Below are 21,088 nucleotides of genomic sequence, written 5' to 3' on the forward strand. Positions count from 1 at the left end.
TATACGCAGAACATGCAAAATAAAGATGTGTATGTAGATATTTGTCACTGGAACCTTCATTATTTTGTTTAATACAAAAAATTTTCCTTCATTGGTCAATGTTGGTCAAGGGTTCGTGTCAACTGTTAATTGTAGCTCAGCAGATTTGCAGAAGTCCGTTGGACTTGCCATTTTGATTGTCTATTGAAAGTGAGACACCCGATGTTCAAACGGGATGGTGATGCCCTTTGATCTACCTTGCTAATAAATTTAAGGAGTTAATGACTTTACTATCTAAATTTATATTCCAACGGCTAACAGAGAGCAAACTCAATCCAAGGTTGTTGGGGCTGTTGAGGCATTGTTACAACCCCACACTACTATCATTCTCTTTCTCGATCATCACTAATCAAAACCCCTAAAACCTTACTTCTGTCGACTTCGCCAATCGTAAAAAATCGAACAATTAGGGTTTACGCAACCACTTCTCCCAAATCAAATTTCAATCAATCTCAATCACCAAAATCCAATTTTTCACCACCAAAAGATTCATCGGCCTTCCCTATTCAAAAGCCTCAACAGCTTGGATAGAGTTTGTTCTCTGTTTGCCGTTGGAATATTAATTTGGATAGTAAAGTGATATTTTAAAAACCTGTAGGTGAAAAGTGTCATTAAACCATTATTTGGGTTGAAAAAGGTCACTTACTCTAAATTTCAGGGGGAAATTGAGAAAAATAAATAACTCCCAAGTAGGGATAATATCTTTTTGATCCTTTTAACGTTTTCAAAAACTTATAAATGGCAAAAATCCCACGTTAACGGAAGTTGGATGAAATGAAACGGATGAAGGGTCTATCCGTCAATAGCTAACTTTTTCCATCTCAAAACGGAATGGATTCCTTTCTAATGCAGATAGAATGCCCCTTTTTTTTTTTTTTTTTTTTTTTTTGGTTGAAAGCAAAGATTTAATCCTATTTTTAATTATGTCTGTAAATCATAAAATATTGAGATTTAGATTTTTTTTCCCATTGAGATGTATTGATCTTAGATTGAATTTTTTATGGGAATTAAAAATAAATAAATTGTTTTAGAACTATTTTTCCTATATTTCAATAGAGACATCTTCAATTTCTTTCGTTAGATGATTTCATGATTGACTTCATCTTCAATGAAGACATTTATGTTCTTTGTTTTGTTGGATCTCCACAAAACTTTGATCACCCACAACTTCTAAGACTTCGATGAATCTTCAACACTTCCTTTGGAGACAACTTCCAAGGCTTCGATTTAATCTTCAACACCTCATTTGGAGGCAACTTTTAGGATTTCAATTGAATCTTCAACACCTTTTTTTTTTGTAGGTTTTCATCATAATGTTCCCATGAATTCTTTGATGTTTTTGTGTGTGCAATTCTCTAAAAACCAACCCCATCTATATTGGTATTGAAATTCAAATCTTTTTACTTGGCATTTGTCAAACTATCATTTTGCTCGTGTTAATTTTGCTTGATCTATTGGTACTAAAAATCCCTTATCTAGAACCTTCCAGAAGTCTTCATATTCCAAAAAGAGTAGCATCTCAACTCTCCAAAACCAAATTTTTTTTTCCATCAAATTATGGAATTTCTAAAGAATCTTTCAAAATCCATATGTCGAACAGGCTTTGATAGTTGATACTAAAGATATGAAAATTAAAAATATTAAAATATCAATAACACGATACCAACTCAAGTTAACATAAGATGATCTTTTCATGGGCGATTTCCTTTGTTCTTATCTTTAAGCAGCCTTGAAAATTTAAAGGAAAAAACAGTGAAACTCATTTTTAATATTTTTTCATTTTAATTCCATGAATGACTTGTCTGTTTGGGGAAAAATAAGAAGGAAAAAAAAAATTGACCGAGAAAAGAAAATTAATTTCATTTTATTGTTTTATATGTCCCCAAACGTCTGTCAACGTGCAGGATGTTTTTGCTAGTATTTTAACTTATTGTCCTTCATTATTATTGAACGAATAACCAAAGGAGAAAAAAGATATATGTTTACTTGTGGCATCCAATATAACTTTCTGCATCACGAACGGCCTGTTTTGGGGTTAACAAGAACGTCATTGGTAAGAAAGGTGAACTAACTTAACATGTAATTATCCATTGAATTTTCAACTAAACACAGAGATAGCAGACTGTTAAATTGCAATGACTATGGGGGATTTTTTTGAAGTAGTTTCCGTTTATTTTGTGCTCTGTTATTGTCGTTCTGGTCATGTCCTGTTAACTGTTTGATGAAATGCCTAAATGGAACGTTTTGTTTTCTGTAATCCCTGATAAGCTGTTGTATTTTCTGGGAACATTTAGTATTAGTGAGAAACACAGATACTGTGTATTTTTTTTTTTATATATTTCATTACTGTATTTGAAAGCAATTTAGAACATCTAGTTTTTCTTATGTAGTGAAGTAAGATTGACTGGTAATAAAACATCGTGCACTTGTTTATGAATGAACTGCTTGCTCTTTGCATTTGACACGAACGTAACTTGCTATACAGTATGTTTTTAAATCATGTTGTATTGCATTTGTATCTCAATCTTTGAATTCTTGATGTTGGGTCAAGCTTAACTTCATAGTTGATATTGCTTTAGCAGGACTAAAATGGATAGCTATCGCCAGGAGAAAATACAGAAATTTGAGGAATTTGTTGATCGCCGATTGAAACCTGACCTTGTTCGTGCTATTGGTGAACGGTGTGTTTTCCCTTACAGGATTGTTGAAAATTGTCTTTCAATGGATTTAAAATTTAGAATGTCTTTAGGAAAAAAAAAAAAAAAAAAATTAATGCAAGTTGAAGACACTGATATAAGATATTTTTGGCCAAGTCTGTTTTGGTGTTTGTATTTGAAATTAGTTGTTGTGAATCAATACAATGTTAATATTAATAAGCTATTTAGTATGTTATCATCTAGTATCATTAGAGTGATGTATTGATCTGTGATATGCTCTTTAGTAGGATCTTGCTGATTAAATGAGTAATTGCTGTTTCTCATACACTGTATGATTACTTGTCCTCTAATGTTTCGGTGTTAGCAATTAGGTGGGACTTTGTATTGAAGAAAATAGTTGGACTTTAGGTCTTCTGATATCATGAAGTAAGTTTTATTATAAGTTTATTGAAAATTTACATTCTTTGAGAAGTTTTGTCAAAATTTATAACCGTTTCTGCATCTAAATTACTAAAGCAGCCGCAAAGTTTCTGGATATCTAGTTGAGAATATATGCAAAGTGCTTTATTTTCTGGAGTTGAAACTTACAAGTGGAAAATGCTGTTACATTTTAAGCAATGTGATATGCTAATTCATTGTTGTGTTTTACTTTGCAGGGACAAGGTCTTTGAACAACAAAAGATTTTGTATTTTTTGTTTTTCATGTTTGTTCACAGAGATAGATTGGTTCTCCTTTCCTTTCTAAATGATTCCAGGATCACTTGAATTTTTTTTTTTTTTTTTTTTTTTTTTAATCCAGTCAAAATTTTTCACAGTAATTAGTGTTTTAAGGCTTCATATGGATCTTGGGAGAAAAAAAAAAAGAAAGAAAAACTGTGGTTTTCATGACTCTTAATAATGGTTCACTAAGCCTTTCAATTATTTTTGTTGGGTGTATGTAAATTAATTTTTTAAAAGCAACCAATGATACAGAGTTCAAAGGACAGTACGGACACAATCTATTTCAAGGATTTCCCTTTCTTGAACTTACCAATTTGCTGATCCTTTTCATCTGCTTTTACTTGACACTAAATGTGTATAGCTCAGATTTGCGAAGGAACATTGAGAATTTTGAGAAAAAATAGTGTAACAAGTCTTAGGACATGGTCAATCTTGGCTCTGAAGTGTACATGCAAGTGATGTGTAAGTTTTTGAATCTTTCACTACTACAAAAGTGATGCTAAAGGCATGGCTATGTTAGATTTCTTCCATTCTTTTTTTTCCCATTTGCTTATGAACTTCTATAAGATCATACTAATTTTGTTTGTTTTTTTGTTCATAATCTTTAGTTCAGTGAAGCAATAGTTTCCTGCTTTCAGATGACTAATTGTCAGCATCATGAAAAATAGTAAAATTAAGTGTTTGTTGTAAGTTTAGGCATATCTCCATATTCTGCAGTTGTAGGTTGGATATCCGATCTATGAATTGAAGGTTCTGTATGATTACCTCAAAAATAAGTTGTTAGGATCAATAGGTGTTGGACTTCATATGCAGAGGTTTGTGAGTGGTCAATGTGCAATTTAAGATTTGCATTGGAGTAACTTACCATCTTCTGTTATTTTCTTCTTCCTTTGTTGGGATGGGGGATTGTTGGGAATCTTTCCTTGTTTGCAGGCCAGATACTCAGCGTATATTTGTAGATGTTGGACTTGGATTCCAGTGGAGTTCACCTGGTCTGAAGCTTTAAATTACATATCACAGAGGGAAGAAAATTATCCAGGTACTAGACTTTTATTTTTTATTTTGTATTGTGTAGACCTATTAGCCTGTGGATGAGTCAAGACCTAAATTACGACAAAATGATACATGGTGTGGGAGCAGAAACAACAAATGAAACGACAGAATGCCCTGGTCTTGGAGTTGCTTCCTGAGTTTCAGATATGTCAAGTCTATAGTTGCTTCTGTTTTTGGTCATCACAATTCATTTTGCAGAGATGATAGTCAGTGCTTAATTATATCATGACAACACTCTTGTCTCATCCGTTTTGACATATAGTTGGTTTCTTTTCTTCCTTGATAAACTCCATTCAAACAATAATGCATTAATGAATTGCACCTTGCAGGCAAGTGGAGGAGTATACTCGATTAATTGCATCAATTAAAGCCCAGATCAAAATGGATGTTTTCTTGTAATGTTGGCTTCTCTTTTCCTTCTTCATTTTGGCCTTTCGACATATGAAGTTCAATGCCTGCTTATGGCTGGTCAAGTTGTATTTTAAAGGTACAAGTTTGTATATAAATAAACGTAATGTGCTTTGATCCAAGATAGATAATCTTCAAGGCAAGATGGGTTAGATTTAACTGCAAATGGAAGGGTTGAAATTTGAATTTGAGTTCAGTCTATTAAAAAATAGGGAATTTGCAGTTCAGGTTCTTTATGATGAGCATATGTTATGGCATTCCTTAACTACTTGTGTATGATTTCAAAATATATTATTCTTTAAAGTTTAGTTAGTAATGGAATTTTTTTCGGTCCTGTGGTGGAAAGAAATAAGAGAATATTGAAGTTATAAGTGGGAAAGATGTTTCTTCTTTGTGGATAAAGTTTGTTTTTCATTGTGTCTATTACTTTCGAGTATTGAGAAGGTTCTTTCTTCTGTATTTAACACAATTGGGAAGCTTTGATACCTAGTGAGGGAAAGTTTTTGGTGTAGATTTTGTTCAAGGAATTTGGCAGTTTATAGATTGAGAGTTATGTTGTAAATCTTGTATAGTTTTGGAGCCTTATTTTGGTTTCTTGGAAGTATTTTTCTATATTTGCTAACTTTGTTGTTTAATATAGTTCGTTTCCTAGCAAAAAAAAAATGTCAGAACCATTGTATCTTCTTTCCATTTGGTTTGCATCGATAATTATCTTCATAATGGGGTCAGGTTTGGAAGGGATTCGTGAGTTACTCCATCTGCCGGCGAGAGAAGGTACACGAGCCTGTTTTTTAGGATATGTAGGACTTGAAAGTATGTATGTATTTTACTGTCCTGGATCACTTGCACTAAAGATGAAAGAAAAGCATGGAACCGAAACTGGAGGTTTTTTTGTTGTGCAAAGGATTAATTTTTGTCTTACAATTTGTCCTTTCATTTTGTAACTAGGATGAAAGTGAAATGCTAAAGTGGTAAGAACATGTATCGTGGGAAGGATACTTGGATCAAAGGTGTCCTATGTTGCCCTTATAAGTTTTGGGTTAGACCTTAAGCAAAACGAGTTTTTTTTTTTTTTTTTATTTTTTATGTATTAAGTGAGGATTGAATATTTTCAAAAAAACACAAAACAAATTAATAAAAGAAAACATCCATATTTCTTGATGGATTATCATTTCAATTAATTATCACAAACTCTCTCACAACACCTAGTTGTAGCGTCCAGTTTTTTGTTAATGAATTTTTCAAAATTCAAAATCATCAGTAAAAAATGGGGAACTATCACGTAGTGGTATGAAAGAGAGTTGTGAGATTAAGTTATAAGTTAATCTTTATTGTTTCTCGATGCGTGAAGTCGTGGAGTTAGACTTTTGTTTACTCACTGGTACCTCTTCATCCTCCGGCAAAGAAAAAGGGCTGAAGTAATTAGCCTAGTTGCCATGGTTGGGCTTGGAAACATACCTTACACAGAAGTGCTGCCTGTTATTTGGTTTTTTAGTGTTGGGTTTTAGCCACAGCAGTAGCACAGTGATTGGTTAAGTTAGGGTCCGATAGACATCAGTTCCTTTAATGTATCAGAATCATTCATTTATTTATTCATTAAAGCCCTCCAAGTAGTTGAGTAAAAAACCCAGAAACAAAGTGAACAGGGAAGGCATTATTTAAATTTGATGTTAACGCAAAGTAGGAGTAGGCATTGATATGATTCCACCTGAAAGTAAGTCTAATCTGGAGGCAACAACAAGTTGATTCTTGAGAGAAAAGTCACCTCACTGCTGTGAGTGGTGTGATTGGACAGCTCATCAATCCATACATCTCATCCGACTGTCTAAATTACAACACCGTTAGGGAGACAGCAACCAATCCAACCGTGGATTAATGTTGATATGACGTTGATTGTGACGTTATTGTATTACGAGCATTATACTAGAGTAGAGTATAGCTTTACCGACACAAGGAATCTCCCGATCTCACAAAATATTTTTTGCCTTGATAATCGTGGGAAATATGCATTATATTTATGTCTATTGTCTTGTGGGGATCACCAGATGTTTTGCAATTTCAATTGACCCCTGATGATTTCAAAAATAAAAGTGAACCCCATTTTGACTAATTATTTGATAAAATATTCAAAATAAATAACTGTTAAGCTTTAGACTAGAGGCGGCGATTTTTGGCATGACATGGTTATGCATAGTTTAAGCGAGTTATCGTGATCTTAATATGTTTGTGTCGGAATTGAATTAAACAACTCAACTTTGTTTTACAATCTTGTCGTGTTCAGATTGAAGAATGAACCTATTTATTGACAAAATATTCGCCGATGACATGGTTAGTAAATAGTTAAATAAATAAATAAACATATCTTGATGAAAACATATCCTAAATAAATAAATAAGTTAAACTGTATAATAGGTTAATTAGGTAATTGTATGTGACATAGTTAAGTGGGTCATAAACGTATCATTGTTTAATAATCTATGTATCTTATTGAATTTTTGATCCAATAATTAAATAAATCGTATCGAAAATTCATATAACACGACGAAATCTACCAGTAATATCGACATACCAACCTTTTTACTACCTCTGACCTTTCTATAACGTGAAATGGAACCCGTAAACAAAGAAAATCAATATACAAACTACTGTTTTCCTTTTTAATTTCTTGGAGCATCATTTCTCACTAACCAAATAAAATATAACACAAAATTTTCACTTTATCTCATTATAATAATACCATAAATGAATGAGAATGCCAAAACACACTAAAATCCATCACCATAGTAAGATCAAATCAGGGGTGGTCACAAGGTGCAAATTGGAACCATTAAGCAATCACACGAGACATTTTTGTAATAATGGACCATACTAGACGATAATATATTAATTTACATGACTTATTAAAATATTGCATTTTAGTATATATATTTATCACTTATTTAGTTTTCATAACTTAATTAAAATTGTATCAAATAATGAAAATAATAACGGAAGCGATGAAGGTGAAGCCAGCTAATTAAGGAGCATGACTCAAAAGTAGGGGTGTTAGCTTGGCTCAGCTAGGTAAAGTGAGCTTGGTTTGGCTCTATACAGGTTGAGCTGAGTTCAAGTTCCGGAGTTGGCTTGAAAAGTTGAGCTGACAAACTTAATTGGAAAAATAAAAATTGAGATTTTTTGTGTGTTCGAGCTTATCTTGAACTCGAATTTTACTGGGTGTAAACTCAAAGTCAATACTGTAGCAGGTCTTTCCGTGAAAAAGAAGAATCAACAAGTGATGGGCGCCACGTAAGAAAGAGGTCCCTACGTCCTGTCCAAACCCACGTTTATTTCTCAGACTTTGTGTCTGTCTTGTGGCCGTGATTCCTGTGAACGTGTACGAGTTGAAAGTGTTTCTGATATATTCAGAAAATGAGAGAAAGAGAAGAGAAACAAAACATATATTATTATTATATGAATGGATTGGATTGGCAATGAGAGAGAAAAGAGAAAATCAAAGACCAAGAGACAAAAAGTAAAGTCGAAAGTCACATTTTCAGTCCCTTTACTTCAAACCCCGTCTTTCTTGGCTCTTGTTTTGTTTGTTTCTATCTTTGCTGCATACAAATAATAAATTGATTAAACAATACATATTGCAGGACAGCACGGCTAGCTTTGAGTTTCTGTTCAAACGTACCATTAATTTCTTGGGACCAATAAACACTACGTTGGCTTTATTTATTGTTTTCTTTTGCTTCTGAAAAACAACTCATCTCTGTCCCTTTGCATGCATGGAAAATAGGTATAATATATATACAAACTGACAGAGATACAGTCATATGGGATTTTCAATCTTTTAATCAGATTTTTCAATGCCCTTTTTATGGTCCCAAAACTGCCCTATCCTAGATCCCTTCTCTGCCTTTCTGCTTGTTCTTCTTTTCTTTTCAGTGACTAGTCATCCTTTCAATGACATTTTTCCAAATCAACAGTAATCACAATCTTTTGTTACGTTCAGAAGAAATTGCAGGCTGTCATAACTTTTCCTTTCATTTTTTTTTGCATTCCATAAAGTTTATTTCAAAAACAGAGAACCAACCTCTTTCATTTTTGTGGACAAGGTCAATCAGTTTATTAATTTTTTTTTTAATAAAATATACTCTTACTTTACGTGCATCGACTATAGTTTTCACTTTTCCGCATATCTTAAATCGCATCTGTTTATGGGTCAACTTTGCTTTTGAGACTTTAATTAGCAGTCAATGATATCTATGTTCATGGAGCCCTAAAGTTGGTCAATCTTTTTCCTTCCTTTTGCTAACTAAATTATCTTTACACAAAAGATTACACATGATTGTGATAAAGTGTATATATATATATATATATATGAGTTACAGACTTTTTTCCATTTAAATAATAACTTAATGATATTTTCTTATCCACATATTTTTAGAATAACACTTTATTACTTAAATTTATATTTCGATAACGAACAGAGAGTAAACTCGGTCCAAACTGTTAAAGTTTTTGAAGAGAGAATGTCGATGAATCTTTTAATGATAGAAGATTAGATTTTAGTGGTTGAGATTGATCAGAATTTGACTTGAGATGGGTGATTGTATAAACCCTAATCACTCAATTGTTGGCAATTAACAAGGCCAATAAGGGTAAGGTTTGAAGAGTTTTAATGAGTAATGATTGAAAAAGAGAATGGTGATAGTATGAAGTCACAACTATGTCAGAATTAGAAATAGAATATAATTTTATGTAATAAAATAGTATTTTAAAAACTTACGGATAGGAAACTATTATTAAGCGATTATTTAGGTGGGAAAAAAAGTCGGTGTACTCGTATGTTATTCTATTTTGTTTTGTCCATATTAGAATAACAGATAAATATGTCAGTGGGAGTAATAAAAGACTCAATTATCAACCAAAGTTAAGCAAACATATTTAATATCTTCAAATTGTATGTCTCTCCACTGTAGTGGAGGACGGTTTGTCTTTTTCTTCGCATCAACTCAAATACATATAGATATACTCTTGGCTTCTAGTTGGACTTGGTACCTTTCTCAAAACTTGGACTTTGCTAAAACTGGTTAATAAAAGATTAATTTAGAGTGTGTTTGATCTAGGAAATATTATATTACAAGGAAATATTATATTACTGAAAAGATAGGTTATCAAAAATTTTTTTAGAGAAATGTGTCTGATTAGTTAGAATAAATTGGTGGATATGTTAAAATAATCTGTTTAGTTGGAAGGATAAATGAGTCAGTATATTATATAGGTTACTAAATTGCTCCTATTTTTAAATAATAATATAATATTATTATTTTTAAAATTATTTTTTTTAATCCCTTATATTTGAAATTTTGTTAAAACACCTCAGCCATATAAAACTTTAATTTGTAGCAAAATCACCCCCACCTACCTCTAAGCCACTGTCGGCAGCCAGCCACCACTGTCAGCAGTCGCCGTAATGGAGCATGACCGGTAGAATTTGGCTGGTCGTGCGCTGGTAAGGCCTAATTTGGCCATGAATAAAAGATCCATGGCAAAAAACGGCTAGATCTAGCTGTGAATATGGTTGTTTCATAGCCAAAGGTGCGGCCGTGAAATGACAGCCATTTCACAACCACATCTTTGGCTGTGAAACGGTCAGATCTAGTCGTTTTCGGTCATGGATCACAAATTCATGGCTGGAAACGTCTTTATCGGCACACGATTAGCAAGATCCCGCCGGTCTTACCCCAATATGATGACTTTCGCTGGCGACCAGCGGTGGTCTTGGGTGGCATTTCACGACCATATCTTTGGCCGTGAAACAACCAGATCTGGTCGTTTTCGACCATGGATCACAAATCCATGGCTAGAAACGTCTTTACCGGCACACGACCAGCAAGATTCCGCTGGTCTTGCCCCGATATGATGACTTTCGCCGATGGCCAACGGTGGTGGCTAGCGATCGACGATAGTCTTGGGTGACTGGGAGTATTTTGTTAACTTTTAAATTTTTTTGTGATTGGGGTGTTTTAGCTATATTTTCAAATGTAAGAGACCTAGATAATTGTTATTTGGTAGACATATAAGGGCAAATGTGTTCGAAATGATAAAAGATTAAAGGTAAAATATGGTCAAAATTAAGATTACCTCGGTAATCTTATATTAACACCTCTTGAGAAGGTAATCTGATTACCCCAAATATTACCAACAATAAACACTATTTATAATAAAAGATTATGTAATAGTTTATTACTTGACAACCAAACAAGAGAATCTTGAAAATTAAACAAAGATTACATGATTAATCTTATATCATCCCGAACCAAACGCAACCTTATAGATTAAAAAACCTTCCCCAAATCTATTTGCAGGTAAAATAACATTAAACAATGATTAATGAAGAGGGTTTTTTTTTTTTTTTTTTCCTTGCTAAACCTGGGGAGGTTTACTCTATATTTGCTTGATTTAGTTAAGCCTTCAATTATTTGTCTACTCTTTAACATTGAGAGATAGCCAGCAATAGTGATCAATTTCTTCCAATTTACTGACTGTACAGAGAATTCTAGATATGCAAAGTTGGAGCAAGAAAATTAGCAGTAGAACATTAGCTTTTTAACATTCTCACTAAGTTTGGGAAGAGGCGTTGCCTTTGGAGGGGCAGCTCGACAGATGGTGGAAGAACTTCCCATGAAAGTTGAAGACTCATATCGCTCAAGGTAAAGTCTGCCTCTATATGCAGCCAGGTGGGCATAATAAGCAGGGGGCACCAAGGAAACAGGTTTGGTGCATCTCACAAATGTGTAGCAGAGATTGTAAACCAACTTCTGTAGTTCATCGGAAGTGAAATGGTTATCGTCCCATAAGATATGGTAATGAGTTGGCCTGCTTGTTCCCTTCACCCCCCAATGACTACAAAGATAGAAATCAAATTCCCTTGGGTGAGTTATCACAGTATCTACAACTGTCCCTGGGGGAATGTTGTCATTGGAAATCTGGTTCTGAGTCGAAGATGGATCGTTATCACATGGAAACAACCTTGTGTGATGTCTCTTTTGTACCACTGCAAATGTAATGGGAGGACTATAACCAGGAAATTTTGAACAAGCTTCTCTAATGGATTGCAATTCCTCTTGAAGCACCTTATAAAATTGAGTTTCGCTTACCCCATCTCTGAAGAAGATTATTCTCTTCGGGAGTTTGTTTTCTTCATGGTAGAAGTCATCTAGCAATTCCGCAACCATTGCTCCAAGATCTTGGATAATTTCTTGTCGATGTGTTTGGGACCTCATCCTTGACACATACTTGTTTGCTGCTGGCCAGTTCATGCTGCCAACCACAGCAGCAACAGATGGACTAACATCATCTAGTGGGTGGGGATGAGTAACATCTGCACCCATAAAGATAACTGGCTCATCAAGCTGAAAAAGGCGAGGTATCTGTGACGGTAATGAGTTGTACAAAGCTACTGTGCATCCACCAACTTTGGCATTGATCTTGAGAGCCAAATTTGCTAGAAACTGTGAACTCAACTTGCTAAGGTTTAAGTACAAGCAACACTGGCTTACCACCCCAACACTTGTTTCAGCTATTCGCTTCAAATCTGCGTATCCTTTGTGCTTTCGCTCCATTATACAAATCAGTAGCTGGAGATTGTTCGAGGCAGATTCATGGATTTTCTTGAGTTTAGATTCCAAGAGAGAGACATTGTTAAGCACTTGGGTTGGTTCAAACTGAGGGCTGCAAATTGTGTTTTTGTTAAGAAAGATGCCCAATTGCTCACACCTTTGAGATAGCTGATTTATGAACTTTGGAATGCTGGCCTTCTGATCAGGGGTGCCACCGAAACTTATAAGCGCCCATCTTTCAATTCGGGTTCCTTCAAAGACATGACTGTCAAGAAAATTCCACTGACGATCATGGCGAGAAGGAACAAGATCTCTTACATGCCCACCATCGCCGAGCTTTAGCTTGGGAGGTTGGAGAATTCTCCCGTTTAACCTTGTCATTTCCCTTGAGACATGAAGTTTGAATTCGCTTGCTCTGTTGCCACTGTCAAGAAAACACTCTAAATTCTAAGAAAAAGTTCGAGCAAAATCTAAGACCAATGAGGATCAAATACTAAAGATCGACACACATGATTTAAAATAAAATAAAAAAATCCTTTCAAGTAGTATTCAAATTACCTTGGACCAAAAGGTCCCCGCATCACTCCATCTATAATGGCTTTTCGTTCTTTTGGTCTTTGGCAACCCATCTTAAGTATTCTTGCTGTTTGATCGTCAGAAAGCTTCCCAAGAAACTTCTGGCCTTCACAAATCATACAGAGCTCCATAGGAAGATAACATGGTTTGCTCCTACTTATTTGCAAACAAGGTAGGTTTCGGAATTGTATATTATAGTTGTAGTGATCCTTGAAGTAACTCAGAAGCCTTATATTCTTCCCATCCCTGTCTGGAAACCAGAGGTTTTCAGTAGCTTCCTCTGTCAATCCATAAACCCGGTATCTCTGAACTGTTTCTCTATGGCAAACAAAGACTCTGATGTTCTTCAGTGCCTTCTCCACTTCTCTCTTTTCTTCACCACTCAAGCACCTTGTCTTCCTTTGATGAAGGTCTTTAAGAAACTCGAGACGCTTCTGCAAGTATGGAATTACTCCAATGCTTTCGTGGAAAGCACTCACAGAAGAATCCACATTGAGTGCTAGTCCTTGTTGTGTTGGTCTAAGGCTCTGAAAGAATCCTCTCAATCCAACAGCTCCTCCTCCAATTTCTTTAGTCCCTTCCATCGAACTCGAATAGAGTGATCTTCCCACGGTTATACACTTCTCACTTGGACTCTCCCTCAAGACAACATCCAAAGCATGGAGATAATCCTGAGGAAGGGGTATCCAATCATCACCTTCTTTGCTCAAGTAGCTATTCAATTCCTTCCCATCAAACTTTGACACAAGTTTGATATTTATTCGAAACAGTTTAAGCTGTTGTTGCTTTTGTTTCAGATCATTGAATTCTCCATATGGCAACCGTGACTTGCTAGAGGGTATTGGGAGGCTTATGAAGAATTCAAGCCTATCATTTTGGAATTCAACAGCACTGTAAAGATTCTTTCTGCCATCATATGCAGGGTAAGCGCCACAGAGCACAGCTGAGTTGTTCTCCACCAGTTTTTGTTTGATCATTCTCGCAACCTCCTTGGATGGATTAGGGGACATTTCGACATTGTAATGGAAAATTCGCTGCGATGGGTCAAACTGGACCAGAAAATGATTGGCAAGGAGAGAGATAACTGGTCCTTCTACGCCACCTGAGTCTGGTCTCTTTGTGGCCACTAGTGCTTGTGTTTTGGCAGCCATCATCCTCCTTCCATCACCTCCTCTGGGGGTTACTTTGCTTCTCCTTTGAACCCACTCAGGCTCTGGAGCTGTTTGCATACGTTGAAACAAATAGTGAGTAACAGAGTTGAACTCCTACAAGTTGATATATGTTGAAATTGTAATTCCAGATAACACTGGTTAAATACCAATACCTAACACTGATTCAAACACATTCCAGAAACTTAAGATTCATGTTTCAGAATAGTCAATACATAAGATTCTCCTTTTTGCTAAAAACTCAAACTTCTCATATTTACATACTAAAGAAAAAACTAAACCAAAGTCATCTAAAGAATCCTTCTTTTGGGATAAGAAATAAACTTTATGGATCACATACAAACTAATGAAATAAGAAGACGGCTGAAGCAGCCTACAAAAAGCAGATAAAGAACTAACCTGCTCACAAAAAAAAAAAAAAAAAAAATCTTCATTAAGTTCATAGAATCCTAAGCTTCTATGTATTTATGACATTTTGTTTCTAGAGAACTTCAAGCTAAAACCATCCATGCATTTAATAGAAACAGGGCATGGGAAGAAGAATGAAAAGAGCAAAAGAAAGAATCAAAGAAAAGATGTGGTTTTGGAACTTCATATATATTTGAGTACCTGGTGAAATTGTAACAACTGGGAGTTGGGTATCAGAGGAGGTAGCAAGAGGAGGATTATTGAGCTTACATGAAGGTTTGTGGAAATGGGTTTTTGATCTAAAGTTATGGTTTTGAGGGAGAGGTGGAGTTAGAGCTAGGTGTAAAGGTATAGGCGAAGGTAAAGGAAGCAGAGCAGGGTAATATCTTGGGTTGTACTGGTTTTGGTTCCAGAATCCAAAATGATTAGAGTATTGAATCAGCTGATGCTGATACTGATGCTTGTGAGGATTGGTTCTGCCTCTGAAACTCCTTGTCTTGGTGGTGCATTTCTTGTTTGCATTGGAGTCGTCTGTTTCTTCCATAACTTGGATTAAGAAAGAAGCAAGAGTGAAGTAGAATCAGAAGTTATGACTTATGAGCATGTGTGTGAGAGAAAGAAAAAGGTTCAAACTTTTCATATCAAAGGGAAGTTTTTTTTTAGCAGAAACTGTATTTATTGCAGAGAGAGAGAGAGAGAGAGAGAGAAAGATGTTATGGGTTTTAGTTGCTGAAGTTCTTTGTGTCTAGTTTCTGATTCTTATTAAGGAGGTATGATGGTATTGGAGGTGAAGTTCAGAGGGAAAAGAAAGTAACTGAGCTTGCCTTAAAAGAAAGTTAAAAAAGGCACATCAACAAAGGGGTAAGTTAAGTTAAGGACTATTTGAAATTTTTTTGCAGTCTTGTGTAAAATAAGCATATGGGTTAAGTTAGGAATACTGATACATACCCTTTATCATCCATTGACTACCTGGCGAAAATATAAGCCTAATCTAGGCTTTTTCTTTGAAGTCAAATGAGGTGGGAAAGGCTTAAATTTCATCAAAAGGAAAGTATATTTTTGCTGATGGTGATTGGACTTTCCTGTGTTAATTGGTCAAATTTTGTTTAAAAAAATTTGATTTTAATAGTATGAATATTTTTAACATCATCGTGTTAATCACCTTCATCATTATCATAGACTAATTTAAGATCAATTAATAAAGTTTATGTTTTGCACATGTTGGATTTATTGGGACACAGTTCTGCAGACCTAATATAATATTTCATAAATATATTGAGGGTGGGAGACATGGAGAAAACCTCAGCAAATCACACAATTATAAGTACAGCTTTAGTGTTTTACTCAATTAGAAAAAGTCCCAACTGCAACATAGATACAGGTTCAACGACAGCCAGAATTTAATATTGAAAAAAACCTTCGAACTACAGAGAACACCTCCATGAATGGTTTGTCTTTGTCTATTCACTCTTTCTGGGTCATCTTTATATAGAGATGCATACTTACTATTCCAGAAACAGCGGCTGATTATGAATGTTAAAACAAAAATTAATTACCACACAAAGTGTGGTTTAGTAATATATTTCATGATCACATTTGATTGATTCCATTGCTACTTCAAAGCCTCCCTTTTGGCCTCAGCTTTTGTGAACATGATTAATGGTAGTGGCGGGGATTGAGAGACGGACCATTGAAGCACTTGGGACGGTAGGTTCCTATATATATATTTTAAGGATAAACATTGTTGGAATGTGATGATGGGACAATATGATTAGTGTGGAGCCTTGGATTTTGAAGATTAGGACCACGTCATTCCCACTATAGTCCACTCTGCCTTTTGTTTATAATTTTTTTTTCAACATATGACAAAAATAGATGAGATTGGTCAGAACTTAATAGTTTCTAACTTAGCTCAGCTTGACACATGGCAAATTCACCTTCATTATTCATCATAACACTAAAGGAACAGCGATAATCATGCCAAATTTCTCAATTAATCCTCACTGAATTGCTGAGACTTCATTCACCAACCAACCAACTATAGAGTTGTGATCATGGCTTTATCTTCTATTGCTTTCCTACTCTGCTTTCTTCGTCATACATTTGAATGAATGAAAAGACTATATTTGCTTCAATTCATCTCCATCAATGATATTTCTTTTGGCTAAAAAAATCTAGGGTTATTTCTGTGTTTTGTTGAGAGCCTTGGAATCTTTTGTGGTAGAACATTAACCAGCTAGGTCTCAAAGGATGGAACTTTGACTAATGACTAGCAAGGCTAGGCCATTACAGAAGATGGAGAAAATATAAAACAAGAGAGAAGGACAAATAATGTATGAGATGTCAAATGGGATAGGACGTCCGAACTGGTCTTCTATGTATGTACTTGGGATGGAAAACTACAAGTTTATATACGAATATTAATGAAGCTTCATTATCTGCCAATCTCCTCATATTAGGGCTCCTGGTTGGCAACTAAATCTCACTGAGATCAGTCTTCAGTTGCGCACCTCGTTGAAGGCATAAAGAATCTCTTGCTTTGCTTGCTGTATTTATTTCGAGCACTTTATGAACTTATTACATTACCAAACGATAACACAATAATATTGTATTATATATATGTACTGGACTGGTTCGAAATTTGAATGTTAATTAATAATGAAAAAAGAATATGTTAAGCCTGAAATTCAGGCAATTAAGTGGCATGTTACGAGACCTATAGAGAAACTTAAGTTGCCTCCAGTCCTGGGAAACGATGAGCACAGGAATAAAAAGTGTAGAAAATGGGCGTAAACAAGGAGCAATAGGCAATAGGCAATAGCCCGGCTTATCCAAGCAAGGAATCCCAAGCCCTGATGAACTGTTTTCAAGTGCGCCCCATGCAGCTTAATAGCCCCGGCGGCTGCACCACGTTATGCTCGAAATAAAAAGTGTCCAAATTTCTGGAGGCAATAAATTATCATCCCCAGATTGATTTGGGACGAGAGACAAGCTTTGATATCCTTGGCCCCGAATAAACCTTCAAATTAAATTAAAAAAGGTTAATAAAATATTAATCAATAAAGTATTGATTGAATAATCAGATATTTACAAGGGTCAACGGCTAAATGAAAGGCATGATTTGAGATGATGATATCGGAACTCATCTTTTTGGCTTTGTTGCTATATCATGTCGTCTTAATGTTGGATTATTGACCCATTAAATACCTTACGCACATCTTATTAATCATTCATTCATTTCTTTATTGACCCAGTCATAATCAATTAATTAATTAATTAATTAAGCATGTTGCAATATTTCTAACTCCTCATGCAGACTAATCAACGTATGTTTTATGATATCGTATTCGAGATAAAGAATAAAAGCAAAAAAAAAAAAAACTACACTATATCTAATTCTTTTCATTTATTTTTAATTTTCAACCTTTTTTTATGGCCTCTTTGTATTTTCTTTTTCTCTTTTAATGATACTACTTACTTACCAAAAAAAAAAAAGGTTGAGAATTAGAAATAAATGAAAATGAATTAGATATAGTGTAGTATCTCAACCTTTTTTTTTTTTTTTTTGTTGATTTAGTTCATTAGAAAATCACCAAAAAAAAAAAAAGGGTTGAAAATTAGAAATAAATGAAAAAGAATTAGATATAGTGTAGTATTTTTTTTTTGGTAAGTAAGTAGTATCATTAAAAGAGAGAAAGAAAATACAAAAAGGCCATAAAAAAACCGATCATTCTACCTTAGGACAGATCCTAGGATATGAACAAAAACACAACTTTAATAGACTGAAAACCTAATCTCTTCTTGTTTGTCTATCTTAAGCACGCGAATGATAAAAGACAAAGACATCCTATCACAAGATATGCCTTGTGATATGATCCACAAAAAGAAATCTAACCAAGATGAAGAACAATTATAGATAACATCATTCATACCTCAAGACAAGCCTTTGATTAGGAAAAACCCATGTTCGTCGCATTTGGTAGGCCAAGCCTTACATATAAGAATGTCAAACTTTATAAAGAGAGAATTCGATAAGGATAAAGAGAAATATGAAAGTTTCCATGGAATAATTCTAGCTCATGTAATGAATCAAAATTTGACACATATAAAGCACTTTACAATACAAATACCCAAAAAATAAAAACTCAACCGTTTAAGTGGGTTAAGATTGTTGTCAAGTTGTGAATTGTGATGCCTTTCAGCATCGATAAGATGTGATATAAAATCTCGGATTAATTGAATCTTCATTGAAAATGAAAACTCGTCTTGGATTTTGCTTGTAAAAGGAATTGCAACTGAAAGATGACCACTTTTTTAATGGGAGGTGAGGTGACTGGCTGCGGCAAAGCATGGCTTACAAAATTCAATAGTGGAGTGCTGATGATGATGAGAAAATCTCAAGTATTTCCTTAATTTACGTAACTATGACCCATCAAGGCCAAAAGTAATATATATATATATATATATTAAATATCTACTGAGAACGGAGAATTAATACGTGAATTATGAGAGGTGTAAAAATAATTAAGAGTTAATGACTTAATCAAAATCATTCTCATCAAATATATAATATTTGTTCTTTTGCTTCTGCAACTCAATCATCGGTTACTGGTACTAAATTAAACCCGGCTAATGGAAAGACACCAGGATTATAGCTCTTATGATAATTATTTTTTTGTTTTTCAAAATAATGATGGATAGAATAATAAATAAACAAATTAATATCCCTATTGGAGAAAAAAGAATAAAAACAAAGCGTGCTTAAACAGTAGTTTCTCTCTATCTTAAAGATAAAAGTTTGACTTAATAAAGAGAAAAAAAAGAAAGTTTAATCTCATCCGCTACAAAAATGATTCAGGCAAATGGGTTTTCAACAATCTACACCAGAAACATGAAAGTTGGATTACATATATGATTATGAAAATCAAGAAGATCCTACAATATTTTAAAAAGATCTTGAATATATGACTTCATATCTTCATTATTGAACTTACTATAATGATGTTTTAGATCGACAATATTGATGAATTGTTATTATTATGTCCTGATGGATTTGATCATTAATCTGATTTGATTAGCCACTATGACCATATTGCTGCACTTGAAATGTCGATAGCTTAGTTTAAGGTAACTCGGAAATGAATCTGATAAAAAAATGGACCCAAGTGAGAAATTGGACGTCGTAATTCATAACAAAAAACCATTATTTAGTCTCCATTAATGGTGCTAGCTGTTGATCACGAAGCTCGTGCAGTTGCTTGATATTTGTCAACATGGTCCTATTTATTATATTTCTTAGGTTCTTTAATCAATCTGATCAGATTGTCTCACCAATCAAAGGTCTCCGGCAGCCGCTGCATGACTCATATATATTAATGTCTTTCACAAACTTGAAATTTGAGATACGTTTCGTGCAAGAGATTCACAAATCACACTTATCATTATATAGAAGAATCAAGATTGTTAAAAACATTTTCTTCGCTCCATTACAGAATTTAGGTTAAAAGTTTGGTTACATATGGTCTTTTTCTTGGTTGGAACATTTTATTTATATGATCTAGTATACCATTGATGATGATCAAGAGAAAACAAAAAAGTTCCAGAACACTATCACCATTATGAGATAAACAAAAAATTGTAGAGAAATATAGATGCAGTAGCAATCCTGGAAAGAACTTGGAACTCGCTGAAAGAATTACCATGCTTTAGCTTGAATCTAAAAAACTAAATTCAGGAACAAAGCTAATTAATTATATGAGATTAAACTTCATCCTCCATCAAGTTGTTCTTCGGTAGTCTTTCTTTTTCTAATTTTACATTCATCTTCAACAAACTTCATTTGTGACAGATTAGAAAGGATAGACTTCTGAGAGTGGCTGGCTAAGATTCTAAGAAAAATCCTGAGAATTCCTATGATCAATCCCAGCTAATAGCTGCTAGGAATATATCATACTTCAATTTTCCGCAAATTCTTGAGAAATTCAACATAGCCAACAAAGAAAAGAAGTGGTGAACAATTGGTCAACTTTATACTTGTAAGAACTTCAATTTTCATTTTAAAATTTACCGATTTCTTTTATATATAGAAAAAGAACTTAAAAAAAAAAAAAAAAACACATACCAAAGAAACTATATGTGTTTTGCCACAGAATTCTTAATCTGTTCATCTTCATCAGCAGGTTAACTCATACTCGAACATAGCAAAATCCAGGCAACGAAAAGTGAACTAGTGAAGTATTTTGTAGACAGAGATAACATACGATACACATAAAGAGTTCAGGGCAACCGAATGCAGTTAGCAATATTAGGGGCTTATCGGATGTTTACACATCTGTAGGGGGTGTAAGTGATTTTCTTAATACAAATCACTAGCTGTCGTTCGTATCATGGATGCAATGTCGTTTATGGCTTTATGCCATAAACGACGTGTGGCCAAGGAAATGATTTAAAA

At 34.3% G+C, this 21,088-nt stretch overlaps 1 protein-coding gene and 1 pseudogene across 1 annotated transcript; one reads left to right on the plus strand and one right to left on the minus strand.

Moving 5' to 3' along the window:
* Window positions 1-2,053: 2,053 nt before the first annotated feature.
* Window positions 2,054-4,868, plus strand: LOC116120561 (annotated as a pseudogene).
* A 6,572-nt stretch (window positions 4,869-11,440) lies between these two features.
* Window positions 11,441-15,454, minus strand: LOC116120505 (protein argonaute 7). The gene is made up of 3 exons (XM_031406450.1): window positions 14,839-15,454; window positions 13,043-14,279; window positions 11,441-12,908 (listed from the first exon to the last, which is right to left on the minus strand). The coding sequence occupies exons 1-3, from the start codon at window positions 15,179-15,181 to the stop codon at window positions 11,450-11,452; spliced, it is 3,039 nt and encodes a 1,012-aa protein (XP_031262310.1). The 5' UTR covers window positions 15,182-15,454; the 3' UTR covers window positions 11,441-11,449.
* Between the last annotated feature and the right edge of the window lie 5,634 nt (window positions 15,455-21,088).

This window comes from Pistacia vera, unplaced genomic scaffold (genome assembly GCF_008641045.1).
Source record: "Pistacia vera cultivar Batoury unplaced genomic scaffold, PisVer_v2 Contig94, whole genome shotgun sequence".
In the NCBI taxonomy this organism is placed as follows: domain Eukaryota; kingdom Viridiplantae; phylum Streptophyta; class Magnoliopsida; order Sapindales; family Anacardiaceae; genus Pistacia; species Pistacia vera.